Here is a 21,518-nt window from a genome sequence, read left to right on the forward strand (position 1 = left end):
ACAGAATCCAACAACACATCAAAAAAATTATACACCATGACCAAGTGGGATTTATCCCAGGGTCTCAAGGCTGGTTCAATATACGTAAATCTATAAATGTAATTCAGCACATAAACAAACTAAAAAATAAGAATCATATGATTCTTTTAATTGATGCAGAAAAACTTTTGATAATATCCAGCATTCCCGGGCGGCGCCTGTGGCTCAAAGGAGTGGGGCGCTGGTCCCATGTGCCGGAGGTGGCGGGTTCAAACCCAGCCCTGACCAAAAAGAAAAAAACAAAATCCAGCATCCCTTCATGATAAGAACACTTAAGAAAATTGGTATAGGAGGGACATTTCTTTTTTTTTTTCTTTTTTGCAGTTTTTGGCTGGGGCTGGGTTTGAACCTGCCACCTCTGGCATATGGGGCCAGCGCCCTACTCCTTTGCGCCACAGGTGCCGCCCTAGAAGGGACATTTCTTAAACTAATAGAGGCCATCTACAGCAAACCCACAGTGAATATTGTACTGAATGGAGTTAAATTGAAATCATTTCTGCTTAGATCAGGAACCAGGAAGGTTGCCCATTGTCTCCATTGCTCTTTAACATTGTAATGGAAGTTTTAGCCATTGCAATTAGGGAAGAAAAGGCGATCAAGGGTATCCACCTAGGGTCAGAAGAGATCAAACTTTCACTTTTCGCAGATGATATGATCATATATCTGGAAAACACTAGGGATTCTACTACAAAACTTTTAGAAGTGATCAAGGAATACAGCAATGTCTCAGGCTACAAAATCAACACCCATAAATCTGTAGCCTTTATATATACCAACAATAACCAAGCCAAAAAAACAGTCAAGGACTCTATTCCTTTCACAGTAGTGCCAAAGAAGATGAAATATTTGGGAGTATACCTAACAAAGGATGTGAAAGATCTCTACAAAGAGAACTATGAAACTTTAAGAAAAGAAATAGCTGAAGATGTCAACAAATGGAAAAACATACCATGCTCATGGCTGGGAAGAATCAACATTGTTAAAATGTCTATACTACCCAAAGCAATGTATAATTTTAATGCAATTCCTATTAAAGCTCCATTGTCATATTTTAAAGATCTTAAAAAAAATAATACTTCATTTTATATGGAATCAGAAAAAACCTTGAATAGCCAAAACATTACTGAGCAATAAAAACACAGCAGGAGGCATCACGCTACCAGACCTGAGACTGTATTATAAATCGATAGTGATCAAAACAGCATGGTATTGGCACAAAAACAGAGAAGTAGATGTCTGGAACAGAATAGGGAACCAAGAGATGAATCCAGCTACTTACCGTTATTTGATCTTTGACAAGCCAATTAAAAACATTCAGTGGGGAAAAGATTCCCTATTTAACAAATGGTGCTGGGTGAACTGGCTGGCACCCTGTAGAAGATTGAAACTGGACCCGCACCTTTCACCATTAACTAAGATAGACTCTCACTGGTTAAAAGATTTAAACTTAAGACATGAAACTATAAAAATACTTGAAGAAAGTGCCGGGAAAACTCTTGAAGGAATCGGCCTGGGTGAATATTTTATGAGGAGGACTTCCCAGGCAATTGAAGCAGTATCAAAAATACACTACTGGGTCCTGATCAAACTAAAAAGCTTCTGCACAGCCAAGAACCTAGTAAGTAAAGCAAGCAGACAGCCCTCAGAATGGGAGAAAATATTTGCAGGTTATACCTCTGGTAAAGGTCTAATAACCAGAATCTACAGAGAACTCAAACGTATTGGCAAGAAAAGAATACGTGATCCCATCTCAGGGTGGGCAAGGGACTTGAAGAGAAAATTCTCTAAAGAAGACAGACGCACAATCTACCAACACATGAAAAAAAGCTCATCATCCTTAATCATCAGAGAAATGCAAATCAAAACTACTTTGAGATATCACCTAACCCCAGTAAGAGTAGCCCGCATAATAAAATCCCAAAACCAGAGATGTTGGCGTGGATGTGGAGAAAAGGGCACACTTCTACACTGCTGGTGGGAATGCACACTGATACGTTCCTTCTGGAAGGATGTTTGGAGAATACTTAGGGACCTAAAAATAGACCTGCCATTCAAGCCTATAATTCCTTTACTAGGTTTATACCCAGAAGACCAAAAATCACAATCTAACAAAGATGTCTGTACCAGAATGTTTGTTGCAGCCCAATTCATAATTGCTAAGTCATGGAAGAAGCCCAAGTGCCCACTGACCCACAAATGGACTAGCAAATTGTGGTACATGTATACCATGGAATATTATGCAGCCTTAAAGAAAGATGGAAACTTTACTTCTTTCATGTTTACATGGATGGAGCTGGAACATATTCTTCTTAGCAAAGTATCTCAGGAATGGAAGAAAAAGTATCCAATGTACTCAGCCCTACTATGAAGCTAAATTATAGCTTTCACATGAAGGCTATAACCCAACTATAGCACAAGACTATGGGGAAAGGGCCAAGAAAGGGGAAGGGAGGGGGGAGGTTAGGGTGGAGGGAGGTAATGGGTGGGGCCACACGTATGGTGCATCTTAGAATGGGTACAGGAGAAACTTACTAAAGGCAGAATACAAATGTAAAGGCAGAATGCAAATGTCTACATACAATAAGTAATAAAATGCCGTGAAGGCTATGTTGAACAGTTTAATCAGAATATTTCAGATTGTATATGAAACCAGCACATTGTATCCCTTGATTCCACTAATGTACACAGCTATGAGTTAACAATAAAAAAAAAAACCAAACAAAAAAAAAAGACTGGGCCCTAAAACTAAGCCCTCATAATAAATGTACCAGGGCAAATCCACGTGCATATTATTAAAACAATTAGCAAAAGAACAAACATGGTGTGCTATAATAAGCAAGTTCCAATTGTTTTTTGGATTTTTAAAAAATTTTGGTTAAAATACACACAACGTAAAATGTGCCAGCCCAAGCATTTTTAAGGGTACAGTTAAGCACATTCACACTGTTGTGCTGTCCTCACCACCCAGCCTCAACTAAGGTACAGAACTAAAACTCCACACCCCTTAAACAATGACTGCCCGTACCACCTCCCTGCAGCCCTTAACAAATTCCAAGGTGACTCTTTAGTCAAGGAAAAGGAAAGCAAAACGCAAGCTGGGATGTGGAACTTTCTAAATAAAGTAGAACCTCCACAGTTGACTACCTCCTTAAGTTGACCTAATTTGCATAGAGCAGACATGCACCACATGTGTGTCAGGACGGTAGGACTAGTTCCTTATGTTGACTGCCTCCGTATGTTGACCAGCTTGTTACAGTCCCTTGGGTGGTCAACTTATAGAGCTTCTACTGTATTCTTCAGATCAGGTGAGTAAGAAGAGGAAAGAATTAAACCTGCAGAGAAATGGAATGGGCAGAGGTTTGACAACCCAGTGCTTTCTGTGGGCTTGGTGCATGGCGCCCCCTGCTGTTGTATAGCATTTCTCCTAGCCTACAAGGTGCCTTAGTAGCCGTCTTGGGTCTGAAAGACACAGTGATTTAATTAAAACTAAATGATAGCAGCGATGATTTAGTTAGATGAATAATGATAATTATGGTTATTGACAAGCCTCCTGGAGTATATCAGATACTTTAAAAACACTTTGTAGTATGCTTTTCCAAGCTCCTTAGCTTAGAACACCAAGCTGTTTCTGTCAGTAACAGTTGTAATTTCATCTAGTGTAAACAAATGTGGTTTGTACCACCTATTTCAGCCAGCTAAAATTTTTGCTAGCCTGACCCTGTACAGAAAATCAGCCACATGTTTGATCATAATAGTCCTTCTTCCTCCCAGGACTGCTCTGCTTTCTCCCACTGAGCAAATTACCCCTTTCACACTGAGTCCGCATTAGGCATTTCCACCCTGGTAAAATAGGATATTTCTTTCTTTCTAAGTTGGGTCAGAGTCAGCCCTGATGAGATGCTGTGGCATTCCCTGTAGGATGTGGCGAGCCATGGTCACATTAGCAGGGCTCCTGCAGAGGCGCCTCTAGTTCATGGGACAGCTCATAAGTGATGTCCCCGAGGAGCCACTGCTGCAGCCTCCCCACATGGCTGTGCCTTGGCTCCTCTTCCAGGCTCCACGTTGGTGCCGTGCCCATCCTGTTAACTCTGCCTTCAAACACCTCCAAATTGAACCATTTCTCACTTGCCTGCTGGTCTAAGCCTTCGGTTGGCTCTCATTTCGACCGTCACAGAAGCTCCTAATGGGGCTCCTCACTTCTGCCTGGGTCCCCAGACAGCCTTGATCAATGTCAATGTGATCATGTCCCTTGTGCACCCACAGCCTGCTGTGGCTCCCATCTCTCTCCGTGGGGAAGGAGCGAGTTATGACTGTGACCTGTTACATTCTCAGGAATGCCTTTCTCTCCCACATACTTAGAACCAGCGAAGTTTGATGCTAAGAGCCAAAAAGGCCAAGTGGTGTTCCTTAAATCTGCGTCAACTCCCTCTAAAAGTCAAGCGTGGCAGCTCATGTGTAATGTGATAGTGTCCTGCCTGGTTTGGCCTCTCCATCCCCAAATGCATCAGATCAGCGTGCCTTCCACGTGGGGTGATGTGGGGCATCATTTCCCAAGACACTGGCTGTTAAAATTGAGCTGTCAGCCACCCGTCCCTCTCAGACAAGACTCCTCACGTCCCTGTCCCAAGCACATGTAAGGATCAACTTTATCTCATACATGCTTGGAGACATATGCAGGGGTCTGTTTGATTTTTAAATGTGTTTCTGATTAAAAAAAAAATATATATATATATATACACACACACACACACCTTTGTGGAAACCATAGAAATGTACAAAGAGGAAAATAAAATCAGTCTTTATCTCACCACCTAAAATGATTCGACTACTAACATTTTATTCCAGTTCCAGGAAACCTTTTACAATAATAGCAGCTGATATTGATCGACCATGTGCAATGTGCCCAGCACTGTGTGCTCTCCAGCTGGGGCCACCCTGGTGCTGGAGGTCTGGGCGTTGGTGATGGGATAAGGACCTGGCCCCAGCATGTAATCAACTTGATCACCAGACATGATGTCTGTCCAGTTCAGCTGGCATCGTTTGGGTGGCAAGACTTTCTTAAGGAAGAAAGGCATTGATTTGCTCTATGGACTCAAAGCCTCATCTCAGTGTGGATCAGTCCAAAGAGTTGGCAGAGTGGCCCTGGTCCTCCCAGCAGCCCTGCCATGGAGGCACCATCCCCATTCCCAGAAGGTGGCTGAGGCTAAGAGCAAGCTCCAGAGACACAGCTGGGCAGGAACTTCCACCCAGGCCAGCAGGCCCAGAGCCAGGCTTGGAGCTGCCTTGGCGTAGGACTCACTGCCGGCTCGCCCCGTGGGGACGTAAAGCCAGTTAAATGAAAATGATGCCCAGGGCCAATGACTTTTATTCAAAATGGTTACATGTATTTTACTTTTTCCAACCTGTGGAGGAAAAGACTTTCTCATTTACTACTAACTTCAGTTATTGAAGGTAATGGAGAAAGCTTTGTGAGTTCCTCAAAAGCCTGGTCACCAGTTTGTGGAAATTAAGTCAAAAAGCCGAGCACATGGCAATGTTCCCTTAGTAGAACGGGGTTCTCTAAGGACACCCAGATGGCTGTCCCACTGTTGCTGGGTTGGTATGTTCCTGGATTCAAATGCTGATGGAGAGAATAGGAGTCTGAATCCTAATTTCACATTCCTAGGAATGAGACTCAGATCGTCCTTGTCCTTGGAGCAGCTCAGGGACCACCCAGGGCTCACGCTTCTCCTAGGGAAACAGGCCTTAGTTAGGAGCTTCCTTCTGTGGTTCAAGTCACAATTAACAGAGACTGCACTGGGATGAGATGCAGGGTGTTATTTCTGAGCGGCTGGGGGCGCCTTCATCACCTCTGCACTCTCTAGTCTTATTTGGGGAACTCAACGTGGGTAGTAAAACTTTGTCAAGACATACTGACTGGAGACTGCAAGTTAAAGTTGTGAATAAAAGAGCTGCAGCTCGGTGGTGGTTAGTTTCTAAAGAAGCTCACACGATTAAAGAATGGAGGAAGCCCACCCGGTGGTGGTGAGGGACAGAGTGAGAGACAGCCAGGGGACTGCGCTCTATCAGGGAGGAAAATATCTTGAAATGCAGGTCAGTATTTTAAAGTTGAAAGTAGCATTTCACGGTCAGTACCTCGTCCCTGGAAAGAGTCACAATCTGTCAAATAGAAGTGGGTTATGAATCTTTCTTTTTTGTTTGTTTGTTTAATAACTTTTTCCCTTTCAGATTGATTTTAGATGTACTGAAACATTGAAAAGATAGTGCAGAGAGTTCCCATGTACTGGTGCATTACTGTGAACTAAACTCAGTGGTTTATGCCATTTCCACCAGTTTGTTTTCTCGTGTTCATTTTCTGTTCCAGGATCCCACACATAATTTGTCACTCAGACTGTTTCAGCTTTGGCCCTTGGAAGCTCTCTCTGGTGGGGTTCTGTGTCCCTTTGACGTGCCCCATATTTTTTTGAGCAATTCCTTACTTCTGGAATTGCTACAGAGACTCCAGGCTAATTATCTTGCATTGTTTCTCTCTGCCTTGGTCACAGAATGAGCCATTTCTCCAAGGAGCTCTGGTTCCCTTTATTGAGAGTACATATAAAAACCAAGATCTGGGAACTAGGTGGGTTGTTCTGTTTCAAAGGTTCCTAATGAGGTAACGTTGACAGCAGAAAAACCCGGTCTTGAAGCTGCTCAGAGGAACAAACCATGTTCATTGTTGGGAGTTTATTAGGTTTGCATTCTGGTTTGGAAAAGGCTGTGTCATTAGGCTGTGCAAATATTTGAAGAACACAGCATGTCATGGTCAACGGGAGGGCATGTTCTGAGCCAAGGCTGCCCTGTGTGAACTCGTTAGAATGACACTTTAACTAAAATATTATCAGGTGAACTTCTAAAGCTTCATGTTTTCTGAGATGGACTCATTAAACTTGGTCTGATTATGATGCTAAGCTCAGTACTTTGTTTTGCCAACCCACAGACGGGTATTGTAGCTTCTAACAAACACCACGCCTGCTTCTAAGTTATATGCATTCTTGTCCGGACTGTGCAGGACTGGAGGGTGAGGCAGCCTTTTCATTTGGAAACGTGGCAAAGGCTTCAAAGCCTCCAGGGAGAAAGAGGAGGGAGGTTTCTATAAACACAGCATCCCTACCCTTTGGTTACTGTGAGTTCAAGCCCCAGCTGACAGCTACCACAAAAGCCCCAGAAGATCCAAGCTAGGCTCTGGGTGTGTATGGCTGAAAACTCTGAGAAGCACCTCTATGCCTCTGACAGGTACCAGACAAAGAACAGAGTGGTGAGTTAAATTACACGCTGGAATGTTGTAAATGGAATACTGAGCCGCCATCCCAGTAGCTCCCACTGGAGACCCACCAAACATGGCCGGTGTGGTTGTGTTCAAGGGACCGGGACTGTGTTCCCCCGTGCAGGTTAGCTGACGTCTGTATTGATGTCTCAGTGATCCGTCGCGTCCTCATACTGCACTCCCTCCTTCAAAGGTTAATTAATTGTCTTCTACGAGATCGTTAAAAACCTGCAGGTGGAGAGCCCAGTGAGGGGTAACCCTGCGCATTAGCCACAGGGCCCCCTGGTATCATCCTTTTCTGACGTGCAATTACATCCTCCTTTGCCCCTGGTTCCTGGTAACTTAAAAGCCTCTTTCTGATGATTTTGCAAAGCCCAGAGAGGTTGCAACATTCAGTGAGGCATTATCTCACATTAGGATCGTCACTGGCTTCAAAATAAATAAAGCAAACTAAAGCTGCTCCTTGAGGCTTAACCTTTTAGCGGCACATGGCCGAGGTGTGTCACTTTAGGCATGAGGGACACACAGGATGGCTTTCGCTCTGTGTGGCACGGATGCAGCCCGGACTCGGGGCTGGCTCTCCCTTATCTCAATTCTTTCCACTTTTGCTGTGGTGGGAAATACCTGGGCCTCATATACAGCCAAGATGGAGGCATGGATGGTCCATCTATTTGTGGAAATGGGGTATAGACAGGAGACAACACCGTGCTCTTCTGGACCTGTAATGTGGAATTGCTGCCCTACCTGGGCTGTAACCGTGAGGATGTCTCACCAGTTCAGGCTGAGAGCTTGGCTGTGGCGAGCGAAGGCAGAGCCACTTGTCTGGGGCATTCAGGTAATCAGGTCCCTGGGCTCTGAGTTGCCAGATCTAAAGAAGTATTTTTCCCTTCATGTCGAAGATGGGGTGTGAATACTGGCATCAGGCAATAGGATTAAGATATAGTACCTCTGCCAATTTTGCAAACCAGTAGCATACACTTCAAAGATGCTGAAAGTGTATAGGGAGACAGCTCCATTGGGTTTATAAAGTGAAACATACTCGTGATAGATCTCCAGTGTATTTTTTGAAATATTTCAACATGATGTAGTAAATACAGCCAGCCTAATTCTATGAAACTTAATTTACCCAAAGCCTAAAGGATGTTACATTCTAAAAGTTCAGTGTTCTGGTTTTATACAACTCTAGTTCACTTTATACCATATCCAGTTTTATTTCAGAGAAGAATCATTCACATTTCAGGAAAAGGAGATATCTGTTGGTAGAACAGGCATGTTTTTAACATTATCTTCCCCAGTGATGTTACCTTTTTTTAAATTCAAGTTTTTAAAATCGGTGTGAAGTGTGCATCAGTTCCATGAGGCTGTATCCACAACAGCCCTGTGTCAGCCTCCCGCCTTCCCTCCCTAGACCCTCTCCCACTGCCAGATGTGCCACCAGCCCTTCTGACACTGTGACGGCGCTGAACTCTGACGGCTGAGGCCTGCTTCCCTTCCTTTCTTCAACATCTTTACTTTTTCCTGGATTTAAGAAGTGTCTCTGTTGTAATTTTTCTTAATTCATGAATTTGAACACCTGGGGCAGCTGGCATCTCCTGGAGCCCTCTCCCTGTCCCCAGATCAGCCGACCTAAAGGCCTGTCCCAGCTGTCCTGGGATCTCCCTGCCCCTCCATCACAGAGATCTGCTTGCTTCTGTCTTGGTTCCATCCCAGTGACCTTCTCTTTCTTCCTCTGTGACTTCACTTGCTTTGGCAGAGCATACTTTATCCCAGTAGCTTCTCGAAAAAGCATTCATGGGAGGCAAATTTTTGAAAGGGCTTGAATATTGAAAATATCTTTCTTTTAAATGCACTTGGCTAGAGAGGCCTGGTGGCTTACACCTATAATCCTAACACTCTGGGAAGCCAAGGCTGGAGGATCACTTGAGCTCAGGAGTTCATGACCAGCCTGAGCAAGAACAAAACCCTGTCTCTACTAAAAATTAGCTCAGTGTCATGGTGAACACTTGTAGTCCCAACTACTTGGGAGGTTGAGGCAGGAGGATTGCTTGAGCCCAGGAGTTTGAGGTAGGTTTGAGTTATAATGACACCACCAGTGAGGCCTGGTTGTCCACTCATTTTTCTAAGTGGGTACTAGGAGCTGGTTGGAGCTGTGAACACTGAGGTGAGATTTCTCACCTCTACAGGTCTCACCGATGGGTGAGTGGGGCTACTTCGTAGGAATTCTAGGTTTTCTTTCTTAGGCTGGTCAGTTCCTTAGAGACCACCCTGGGTCTCCTGCCTGGTGGTGGCAGGTGGAGGGCACTCAGGTGTCTTTCTGTGTTCTGGGAGCTGAGTAGAAGAAGAAAGCTGGGATGCTCAAGTCATCCTTCCCTTCATCCCTTTGTTTCCCATGTAAAGACTGAATGTGCCTAATCCAGAAATCCTAAATGCTCCAAACTCTGAAACATCGTGAGCACTGTTGACATGACTCTGAAAGTAAATGTTCCTTGGAGCAGTCCAGATTTTATGAATTTGCATATACATGTATTTTTGGGGGGGAGGCAAGCATAAAATAGTTTATTGAGGAAGAGAAAGATAGGCTTACAGAGTAAGAAAGCTTACAAAGTAGGGTAGCTTTGCCCACACAGCGAATGGGCCTCCGTTGCCAGGGCAGGTAGGCAGAGAGGCCCGGATTCTATATTTTTGAATTAGGAACACTCAGCTGGTAATGCAAATATTCCAAAATCTGAAAAAATCCAGAATCCCAAACATATATGGTCCCAAGCATTCTAAATAAAGGATACTCAGCTGGTAGTGACTGTGCGTCTGCCGTGCCTGGTACTGTCTGTTTTACCTTATCCAGAGACTGTCCAGAAGCCCACGTCCTGCCAAGTTCAGGGAGACCCAGTCATCAGCAGTGAAAGTGGAACTATGAGTGAATTGCTTGCTAACTAGACTTTCAAGCAGCCCAAGCTGAGGCCTGCCTTCACCCTGACTTCCAGAAGCACCTGTTGCCGTACTTCTTGATCCGGTTTGCAAAGCAGGGAGGTGGCAGCTCTCGGACTAGTGTGCCTGCCACCCCTGGGGCAGGTTCCACAACATCTTTCACAATAACTCCTCAGGGGTCATGTGACTCCTGACTTTCTCACTTCACTCATTTATGCTATTTCCCTACAACCTTATTCAATGTCTTTTTTCCCCTCCAGCTCTGTTTTGTGATGTTTTGGACCCCCAACGTTTCTGAGAAGATTCTGATAGACATCATTGGGGTGGACTTTGCCTTTGCAGAGCTCTGCGTTGTTCCCTTGAGGATCTTCTCCTTCTTCCCAGTTCCAGGTAAAGTAAAACAGAATGAAAGAAACATCCCTGTTTATGGTCATGCCCGATTAAGTCTTCTTTTTCTGGAAGTGTTTGCAATCACATTGCCAAGTAAAATGTAGAATTTTATAGTGGGTTAGAAAGATAAAAGATGGCTCAGAGCCTGTAGCTCAAGAGGCTAAGGTGCCAGCCACATACACTGGACCTGGCAGGTTTGAATCCAGCCCAGGCCTGCCAAACAACGACAACTACAACCAAAAAATAGCTGGGCATTGTGGCAGATGCCTGTAATCCCAGCTTGTTGGCAGTCTGAGGCAAGAGAATCACTTAAGCCCAAGAGTTTGAGGTTGCTGTGAGCTGTGATGCCCCAGTACTCTACCCAGGGTGACAGCTTGAGACTCTGTCTCAAAAAAAAAAAAAGAAAGAAAGAAAGATAAAAGGTATTAGCTGGTATGGCTTGGTGCCCGTAGCTCAGTGGATAGGGTGCCGGCCACATACACCAGGGCTGGCAGCGGTTTCAAACCAGGCCCAGGCCTGCTAAAAAACAATGACAATTGCAACAAAAAAATAGCCAGGTATTGCGGTGGGCTCCTGTAGTCCCAGCTACTTGGGAGGCTGAGGCAAGAGAATCGCTTAAGTCTAAGAATTGGAGGTTGCTGTGAGCTGTGACACCACACACTCTACCGAGGGCGACATAATAAGACTCTGTCTTAAAAAAAAAAAAAAAAAGATACTAGCTAGTAGGATAAAGTTTCAACAAATGAATCAAACAGAACAAGTTGTTTTTTAAAGTGCAATGATCAAGTGGCACACAGTGGCTCACGCCTTGTAATCCTAGCACTCTGTGACACCAAGGCAGGTGGATTGCTTGAGCTCAGGAGTTTTGAGACCAGCCTGAGTAAGAGTCAGACCCTATCTCTAAAACTTTCCAGGAGTTATGGCAAGTGCCTATAGTTCCAGTTACTTGAGAGGCTGAGGCAGGAGGATCACTTGAGCCCAAGAGTTTGAGGTTGCTGTAAGTAGTGATACCAAGGCATTCTACCCAGGGTGGCAGAGACTCTGCCTTAAAAATAAATAAATAAATATGGCTCGGTGCCTATAGTGCAGCGGCTAAGCGGGCACCAGCCACATACATCAGAGCTGGTGGGTTCTAACCCAGCCTGGGCCTGCCAAACGATGACAACTACAACCAAAAAATAGCTGGGCATTGTTGCAGGTGCCTTATAGTCCCAGCTGCTTGTGAGGCTGAGGCAAGAGAATTGCTTAAGCCCAAGAGTTTGAAGTTGCTGTGAGCTATGACGCAACAGCACTCTACTGAGGGCAACAAAGTGAGACTCTGTGGCAAAATAAATAAATAAATAAGGTGATCATAAACATAGTAAAAAATAAACCTAAAAAGATAGCATGTGGAGGGGACAACAGAACTGTCCTCTTTCTTAATTGTGGTGGTGGTTACACAAATCTATGCATGTATTAAAATTCTTAGACCTATACAGCAAAAACAAAAATTATAATGTTAATTTAAAACATAAAATGAAAATAAAGAAAAAAAATAGAGTGAGCTCCCTGCTGACACCTGGAGATACAGACAGAAAACTGCTAGAGACAAGGAGGACTCCAGGGGCAAGCTGAGGCCAGATGGAGAACGGTCAGAAAGGAAAATGCCCGTGGCCTACACAGAAGCCAGTGTGGGTGTGACCAAGCCGGCACAGCAGCATGAGCTACACTGCACAGGAGGGAGGTAGTTCCCGACTGAACAGGGAGAGCGAGTTGCGGGCCGGCTGATCAGCACACCTGTGTATGCTTTGCTATCGTGTGTATGGTAACTGCTGGAGCATCTGCTGTCTCTTTCTAGAAGTCACTCCCCAAGCTGGTAACGGTGGTTGCCTGTGGAAGCAGGACAAAGGTGTGGGGAGTCACAACTGGGAGAAGACTTTATACTGTATTTCCCTTTTGTGCCTTTTAAATTCTGTACCAAGTGTATGTCATCTAGACAAAAATTGCCCAAAAAATCTACCTAAATCATTAACCTGAGAATCCACAAAGCCACAGTTATGAAATGAACCTTGGGGCCAGGCCAGACCAGGGCCAATGGCGCTCCCCACCAGCCCTGCACTGTCCGCTGGAGGCCAGACCTGTGACATCCCTGTCTGGGATGTGGCAGACACGGAAGTGTGGCTGGGCATTATAGCCCTGGGATGGTGTCTGGCCTATCAGGTGGACGTTGGGTGAGACAGCTCAGGAGGGCCTCAGCAGAGTCCTCTCAGGAGGGTCTTAGCAGCTTCCTGTTGAGATTAAGACCCTTAGGTGGGGTCTGAAGGGCTGAAGGTCCTAGAGAGCCCCAGCTGGAAGCAGGCTGTCACTGGTTGTGCAGCTGGCCCATAATCTCCTCTTGTCTCCACCTCTGGACAGCCACCAGGCCCCAGCTGCACTCTGTTATCTGTTGGGTTTGGGCCAACCAGATTAGCATATGCCTGTGATCTGTCTGTGCCTACAGGGACAACATAAGCCTCCTAAATGCCAGGCTTCCACCCTGGGGGAGGCAGGCCGCACTGCTAGACCCAGAAGACCCAGCTGCCTCTTCCAAAGAAACATATCTGGGAAGGAGCTGTTACCTTGGAGAGGGCACTTGCCCTTCCCAGAGCCCCTGCCTGGTGCCGCTCACTGAGGGGGCAGGGCCCTCCTTTCAAGCCCTCCCCGCCTCTCCCTACCCTGCACCCCCAAGCCTGGCCTGCTCATCCTCAAGCCCCTTCCCATTTCAGATAGAATCTAGATGCTCAGGGCACTTCCCGCTGACACAGGCAAGGCTGCATCTGCCCTGCTCCCCCTCATGCAGCAATGCCCTGTCCCTGCTCCCTGCCCCCCTGCAGCTCACAGGGTGGGGACACAGGGCCGCACATCATTGTGAATTAACAGCATACACTACTGTGGGCACAGCAGGGGAGGAGTGAGGGGTGGTCAGGGCAGCTCCAAGGGAAGAGAGCGGGCTCCTCCCCTGGACCACCACACTGGTATCAGATACAGGAGGGGAAGACGGCTTCTGGTCTCAGCCTTTCTGTTCATCCAGTTTCAAAAGAGAGTCCTATCAAGGTGCAGTTTTTCTTGAATTTTCTCTTGAAGAAATGAAGGCTCAGAGGCGGAGGCTGGGATGGGGGTGGGGTAGGACCATCTCCGCTTGGGAGATGGTGATCACAGTCATGGTGGTGCGAGTAGCCCGCAGCTCCAAAGGTCTGAATCCAGAGGTCTTTGAGTGAGCAGGAAGCCAAGCAGGGACAGGGGCTGGGCCACAGCAGCAGGGCCTGGGTCCCTCCCCACCAGCCCCTGGACTGAGGCAGCAGGGTGGGGCAGAGGCTGATGTGGCTGACCACCCTGTGCTCCTCCTGCAGTCACTGTGAGGGCCCATCTCACCGGGTGGCTGATGACTCTGAAGAAAACCTTTGTCCTGGCACCCAGCTCTGTGCTGCGGATCATCGTCCTCATCGCCAGCCTCGTGGTCCTGCCCTACCTGGGGTATGTCACCAGGGGACTTGGGGCTGTGGCCATCTGCCTGTGAACCACACCCCCCACCCCCAGCATACCTAACATTAGAGATTCAGAATGCTGTTTGGTTTTTCTGCCTGAGCACCAGGTTGAGGCTTTTGGGTCCATTTTTGAAAAGTACTTTTGGGGCAAGGCCCCTTTACACAAGTGACGGTCCTGAGCAGGAAGGCCAGGTCCCTGCCCTCACAGGGCTCCATCTCCTTGGGGAGGTTGGGAAGTGCTGTGGGATCCATGAGGTGTGGGTGGGGCCGGCTCAGCCTTGAGTTCCAGGTCTCCCCAGAGTCCAATGACTAGTCATTAGGTATAGCCCTACCACAGCCGGCAGGGCAGGGACGCTGCTGGCCTCAGCCCTCTGCAGTCAGCGCTCACCTTTCTGGCTGTTGGCATTGACCCCACTGTGCCCTGGCTGCACTTTAACAGACAGATCACCTGTGCATTCTCCTCCGCAGGGTACATGGTGCCACCCTGGGCGTGGGCTCCCTCCTGGCAGGCTTTGTGGGGGAGTCCACCATGGTTGCCATCGCTGCATGCTACGTCTACCGGAAGCAGGTGAGAGACAGTGCTGCCCATGTGGCTGTGATGCCACCTCTGAAAGTGCAGGAGGCACCGGGGTCAGATGGTGGAGTTCAGCAGTCAGGGCTCACTGGTGACCTTGCCCAGGCACTCTGGCTGGCAGTGGCAGGGGTAGAGGGTATCTGAGGGGAGTGGGGTAAGAGAAAGGAGACAGCCCATTTGAAGTGTTTGTTCTAAAGGAGAGAGAGGTGTGGGCATGGATTTCAGAAAACCAGTTACGATAGGGTGAAGTTCAGCCTATAGTTGGCCTTGGGGAATGATCCAGCAGACAGGAGATGCTGTGATGGAGGGGACAGCAGTGGGTCTGGTGGGGAGGCAGGGTTGCAAGTACTTTTCTGATTGCTTTTTCTCAGGGAAGTAGGAAGCCAGATCAGCTGAGAAAAGGGAGGTGTTGGAGGCTGGGAGAAAGAGGAGGACATGTCGAACACTTGGCCAGGAGAGTGGCAAAGTGAGCAGGGAGGCAAAGTGTGACAGGCAGGTTGCACGGGCGGCTGGTGGTATCACTATCGGGACAACGGCCGTCCCCCAGCCGCAGCCTCCGCAGCCGTCGCTGTCCAGGAATATGGCTGAGATTGGCAGAGATTTAGGCCTAAGCAGAGTCAGGGTTTGCCTGGAAAACAGGATTAAAGAAAAGCAGGACAAGGAAGGGGTCGTAATTATTGAGCATTTAAGCTGATAAGGGGGGACACTGAGGTGACCACAGTGAAGGATGGAGAGACTGGTGGATCAGGAGGTCATGCTAGAGGCTGGTCGGTGTCCTTGCATTGGCCTGGTGGTGGTGCTGAAGGTGTCAATAATGCCAAGGTCTGCGGTGAGCCCACAAGTGGCTGAGGTAGAGCAGGTGGTCTGATTCCTGAGAGACCACTTACTACACGGATGTGCACACAGCAGGAAAGTCACCAGTAATTAGGACAATGAATGGGGAAGAGTGACAGCAGCCTAGGGCTGTCCCAGAATAAGGACAAGTGTTCTGGTAACAGGAGGTACTAGGCTCAGGGCTGTAGAGAGAGGGAAGGGGAAAAGTCTGCAGGTGACCATGAGGCCTGGGGGAAATGGCAGTGTGGGGATGGTTGAGGGGAGGGAGGTGGGACGAGTAACCAAACTGAAGGAATATGCTAAGTAAGATGCCGCCTCCGTGAGGTCGCCCAGCCACAAAGGAGACCTGGTGGCCTCCCCTGCTTTTAGTTCTGCTATGGCGTGTGCCTGCCCTCAGCCCCACTCTGATGAGTCTTCTCTGGTCTAGAAAAAGAAGAAGGAGAACGAGTCAGCCGCAGAAGGGGAGGACTCTGCCATGACGGACATGCCGCAGACAGAGGAGGTGACAGACATCGTAGAAATGAGGGAGGAGAATGAATAAGGCGCGGGACGCCATGGGCGCTGCAGGGACCCTCGGGACGACGCTTCAGCTTCCTCTCTTCCCTCTCCCGTCGTGTTTTGTTCCTTTTATTTTTTTGTCATGAAAGAGACCTTGGTTCAAAGGTTTCGTGTAAATTCTCTAGCATACCAGGTATGCTCACACTGACGCGGGGGCCTAGACAAAGGTCTTTGCTGTTGCTTTGCTAAAACAAACCAAACAACTGACTTCATACCCCTGCTTCTGAAAACCCAAAAGACATAGCTGCCTCGTGGTCGAAGTTGTGTTCTTCTCCCTTGGACAATCTCCACTTGGAACCAAAGGACTGCGGCTGTGCCATCACCTCTTGGTCACCTTGCCCGGCAGGCTACAGACTCTCCTGTCCCTTTTCACCGCTTTAAGAATCAACAGGTTAAAACACGGCTTCCTTGGATTTGCTTTCCAGTCACATGGCCATGCAGAGGCGGATGCAGCTAGGCCCTCGCGGCCTAGGGCTTCCCCTCTGTCGTGCAGTTATCACTGTCCACCACGCACATGCAGAGGGCAGGCGGCAGTCACCGTTCACACCAAGGATCAGATCTGGGGCCACACCGGTCCGACATGTGGACATAACCTGTAGAAGATTTGAGATGGCATGGGAGTAGCGAACTGAGACGGCCACACGGTAGACAGCATTTCACTCTGCTCTCCTAGATTTGAGTGAGCGTCCGTCCTCACCCCCACCGTGTACATACGTGAGCTCGCGGCTCTAGGTGTCACAGAAGCGCATCTCCAAGTTTCAGCATTCTTCCGCATGACTTTCCCCAAAGGCTTTTCACTCGCCTTTCCTGAAGATGGCACCAGAGTGAGTTAAATGGAGCATTCTAACTTTCCATTTTAGTTTTACAGCGACTGAAGCTTTAAGTCATAATCTAGCACTCTCTAATGCCAGGTGGCTGTATGGTAACTTTGAAGCAGATGCGTTACCTGGCTCTGCCGCCTGCAGTCCTGACTGTGCAGTGCAGGTAACTCAGAGTGTCCTGTGGTACGAGCCTCTCACACAGATAAAGCAAGACATTTTGTAACGATATCAAAGTCACTATGTGATCGTCCTTGAAATAACGCATTTGAAATCCATTTAGTGCAGTATATTTTTCTAAGTTTTGGAAAGCGGGTTTTTTCCTTTAAAAAATTATGGACACAATTCACTAAAATTGATTTAGTCAAAATTCCTAGACTGAAAGAACCTAAACAAACAAAAAAATATTTTAAAGATATAAATATATGCTGTATATGTTATGTAATTTATTTTAGGCTATAATACATTTCCTATTTTCGCATTTTCAATAAAATGTCTCTAATACAATACGGGTGATTGCTTGCGTGCTCAACAGACCTGCAGTTGAAACGTATTGTATCAATGAACATTGTACCTTATTTGTAGTTTTACAAAGTCCATCATTTGTATATGAATGTAAGGGTCAGTAAATGATAAAAGAGCTATTTTTCAGTAGGGATAATTTTTCATTATGGATATCTGGGGAAAATAGGCCCAGTGGCACAGACAATATTGTGGGAATGAAAGTGTTAAGATGGAAGAGCAAAAAAGAGAAAGAGAAACGCAGATCTTTGTGTCTGTTTTCAGTGCTGTGTCAAAATATTGTTCCTCACAGAAAAGAATATAAGGGTATGAAGTGAGCTGTGAACAGAACAGGGCTGCGTTCACATTTCCGGACACCTTCTGCCCGTAGGCATGTCTGACATGGAGACACGGCCTCACCTGCTCCCTCAGAGCGGCTTTTCCTCCAGTTGCATAGAGTGCCGAAAATTAAGACACAGAGCTGCTTTGCAGTGGTTCAGTGGCAGAGCTAAGAGGATTTTAAAAACCCCATCTAATTGTATCAGATTTTTAAAGTACATGAGTAGAAGATTAAACAGCAGTATTTTTAACGTGTGTGATTCTTTCATGCTTCAGGGGTTGGAGCTTTAAGATCCAATTGAAAAAACAAATCCTTTCCCTCCAAATCCAGGAAAGATCAGCTAGAGCCTCTTTGTTATGCAAAAAAATATGTAACTCCAGAGACATGTTCAGTGATAAAGATTAACGGGCTATTCTGTTAAGAGTTTCTGAGAACACAGGCAGCAATGCCAGACTCAGGCTATGAAGACAAAGCTGTGATTTTACAGGACTTAGTTTCACCTTGAAGCACACGATCCTTCATAGATTTCCTTTCGCTTGGGTTGCTTAAGTCATAGCCTAATAAACACCTTATTAACACCTGAGGCAAAACTTAGAGCTGGTATATTCTTCTACAAATGTTTTAATCAAGAATTCTATCATCCAGACAGATACAGAAGAGATGAAATGGGGTAAGGGGCCATTTCTCCTAACTGCTTCTCAGAGCTGTGAGGGGCAGTCCTTTGACTTTGCTGACCAAAGAATGTTCTCCTACTACTTTTCCGGTTTTCACTGCAGGGTGTGGGCTGACAGGGATGCTGAGGAAGGCAGTATGCTGTGAGACTCTCATGTCAATTACCACGGAAAGACCAGGTGCAACTTTCTCAAAGTTCAGCACTTGTAGACAAATGTAATCTTTTATACAAGGGCAGTTTTTCTTTTAATGCTGAGAAGTTTTGACAGCATTAAAACCATTAAACCACAGAAAATAGGTTTTTCTCTGTGTAAGCCAAGGTGAGGCAGCTCCTTTGGTGGCCCCTCTGGGTTTTTTCCGTGTGTTTTCAGGAGCACCTGGGAGGTCCTTCTAAATGTGCAAATGCCATTTGTTCTGCACCAATCTGCAGGGATCTCAGTGGCACAGGGCACCAGTAAGACACCCAAGAACTGAGCAAAAAGAACCAGACAAGGCTTGCTCTGGCAAAGTCATGCTAGGACTGGACCTGCCGCTCCATGCTCAAGGTGTACTGAAGGATCTGTGTTGGCAGGAAACTCTCCCTGGATTCTTTAATTGGGGCATGTAAGGCCACTTGCCTGCCTCTCTGGGCAAAAGTCAGCCACTCCCTCCCACTGCCTGCAATGGGTTTGTCTTGTGACAGAGGTTACTCTCCGTTTTTGGTTCTGAGTTTTAGCAGGTAGTTTGGCTGGGAAACGTCCGTGGATGCCTGATTCCTAAGAAACTAAAACATCTGATATATAGATTTAGGACATATCAGATGGGGCTGAGAAAAGCTTTGTATACAATAGAAAAAGCACTTTATACTTCACTCTCTGAGTCCCCCCAGTAATCCTGGGAGGTACAGGGGGCGGGAGACTCCAGGCTGCATCCCGGCCAGCAGCTCCATGCCCTCACTCCCCCCTTTCTGGATCTCTCTCAGGGTTGGGACAGCACTACATGTTCCAATTATCTGACAAGTTATTCAATTATATCTTCAGAGTAAGAAGTACAAGTGTCAACAGCTTCCTACCCTCTTAATTGCTCCCCATTTCGGGACTTTTTTCTTCTGGAGGGAAGTGGGGAAGAGCAACTTTTCTGTACCCTTTGTTTCTAGAAACACATCAACTTAAAGACTCAGTAGCTCCAACTGATTTTTTTTTTCCTTCAAACTGAAGGAAGGAAAGGAATGAAGAATATGTGTTGCAAAATAGAAAATATACTGTTGTAATTAAATGACATTACCTTAAGAACTATTTTCTTGTATTTAAAAATCTTTCTACAGGACAGCACACACTGGTTTGGACCAACTTTCCAGTGAGCCTACTTCTAAACTTAGGCTGTGGTCTTCATCAGTCAAACCAGCACACAGTCCAGAAGAGGGGTCTTTTATGTTCTAAACCCATCCCCCGCTTTTTTTGTAACCAAAATTACAGTGTGTGGTAGGGCTCTGAAAGACTCCATGGAAGTGTTGGGAAGTGTCAGCCAGCGGCCCCTGCTACAGTTTTTAGCTGGCGCCCTCACACCCAGCCCTCTGACAGCTCGCACATAAAAAGCCTTCAAACTATAGAAAAGAATGTTTTTGAGCAAGGTATTTGATAAGCATTTGAGATACTCCACGGTGTGGTTATTTTGAACCTCTATTTCTGTCATTTGAAGCAGCAAAACATCACGTGACTCATTAACTGCTCTAACCACACATAAAACAGGATGTAGAGAAAATCTGAAGAAAAATCTTAAGGAAAGGCCCCGTTGCCTGCCCTTTCAAAAGGAAAATGTCTACAATTCATTACACGAATGCTCAAAATGAGAAGTTACGTTATGTGATCAAAATAAACCAAACTGTACTCAGAAATAGGAAAAAGTATAACATTATATAGTGTGCTGCCTGATTTCAATGGAAAGAAGAATGAAGAGGTGATGTGAGGAGACCTTGTTTTAAGTTTAGACTTCATTTTTTTCTCAGAAGGGGAGGTTAGATTTATTAACTTAAGGAAGACCATCAAAGGTGGACCTCCAGAATCATTAAAAAAAAATAAAAAACTCTTTGCCGAGTCCAAGTGATTCTAGGAGAATTATAACCAGTACCTTTAAAAATATTCAATTTTAGTGATAATTTAGTGGTAATTTTTCCTCCACTTCACATTCACAATCAACCAGGTCTCTGAAAGACTACACAGGCATATGCACTTTGGAGATGGCTGTCAGTGACACACAGAATCAGTGATGTTTTTTATACGGTACCTCTTTTTCAGTTAGGCCACGTGTCTTCAAGTGCACTTTATTAACAAGACTTGACATCAGCTTCTGCAACGTGGCAAATGTAAACAAAAGCGCACAAGAACTAAGAACCCTTTCTGTCTCCAGAGGTTTAAGAGGTTTCCTTAAGTTAAAGAAGGGGGTAGATGAGAACAGACCAGCTAAAAATGGTTATAGCCTTCACTGTACAACTCTGTGGAAATTCAGTAACATGGAGAATGGTTGTTACTGTAAGATTCAGAGGGAGATGTTCCCCAACTAAGAGCCAGAGACAAGAAATGATGCCTTGGAGTTGGGAAACATTACAGCCAGCTGGACGCCAGATCCCTGCAACGTGAGGCTGTGAACATGGGGAGACCCACTGTTTGGCTGAACCAGCTACTGAAAGCAAAGTTCAATCTACTCTTGTATAACAAAGGAGATCACGGTACACATCAGCACCGATCACCTAGCACCCCACAGCATCAGCCACATCACCTCAGGGGTGCCATGTCACCAAGGCTTGCCATGGGTCTCTGATGTATTTTGGTTTGCTTAATGATATATTTACCAGGTACCTATTCAAAGCTGATATGACCAAGAAGCTAGTCAAAGGGCTTTAGAAATTGTACAAAGCCACACACAAGCTTCTGTTCCACGCCTACATAGAAAGCATCCAAGCTGGAGGCCTGGGGCCTCACCATGACCGCCCGCCACTCACACCTCTCCAGCCTCACCTGCTCATCTGTCCAATGGGAGGCTTGAGCCACTATCGCAAAGGCTCCTTTCTGGTCTAAAATTTTAT

General features: G+C 46.2%; 1 protein-coding gene across 1 annotated transcript in view; it reads left to right on the forward strand.

The window, feature by feature from the left end:
- The window catches only part of ANKH (ANKH inorganic pyrophosphate transport regulator), a 143,072-nt gene extending 125,621 nt beyond the window's left edge, over positions 1-17,451 (forward strand). The window contains exons 9-12 of the mRNA XM_053592968.1: positions 10,528-10,657; positions 14,026-14,149; positions 14,629-14,728; positions 15,996-17,451. Of these exons, the coding sequence (XP_053448943.1) occupies positions 10,528-10,657; positions 14,026-14,149; positions 14,629-14,728; positions 15,996-16,109 (468 nt within the window). The 3' untranslated portion in view covers positions 16,110-17,451. The remainder of the gene's footprint in view (positions 1-10,527; positions 10,658-14,025; positions 14,150-14,628; positions 14,729-15,995) is intronic.
- Positions 17,452-21,518: the final 4,067 nt, after the last annotated feature.

This window comes from Nycticebus coucang, chromosome 1 (genome assembly GCF_027406575.1).
Source record: "Nycticebus coucang isolate mNycCou1 chromosome 1, mNycCou1.pri, whole genome shotgun sequence".
Classification (NCBI taxonomy): domain Eukaryota; kingdom Metazoa; phylum Chordata; class Mammalia; order Primates; family Lorisidae; genus Nycticebus; species Nycticebus coucang.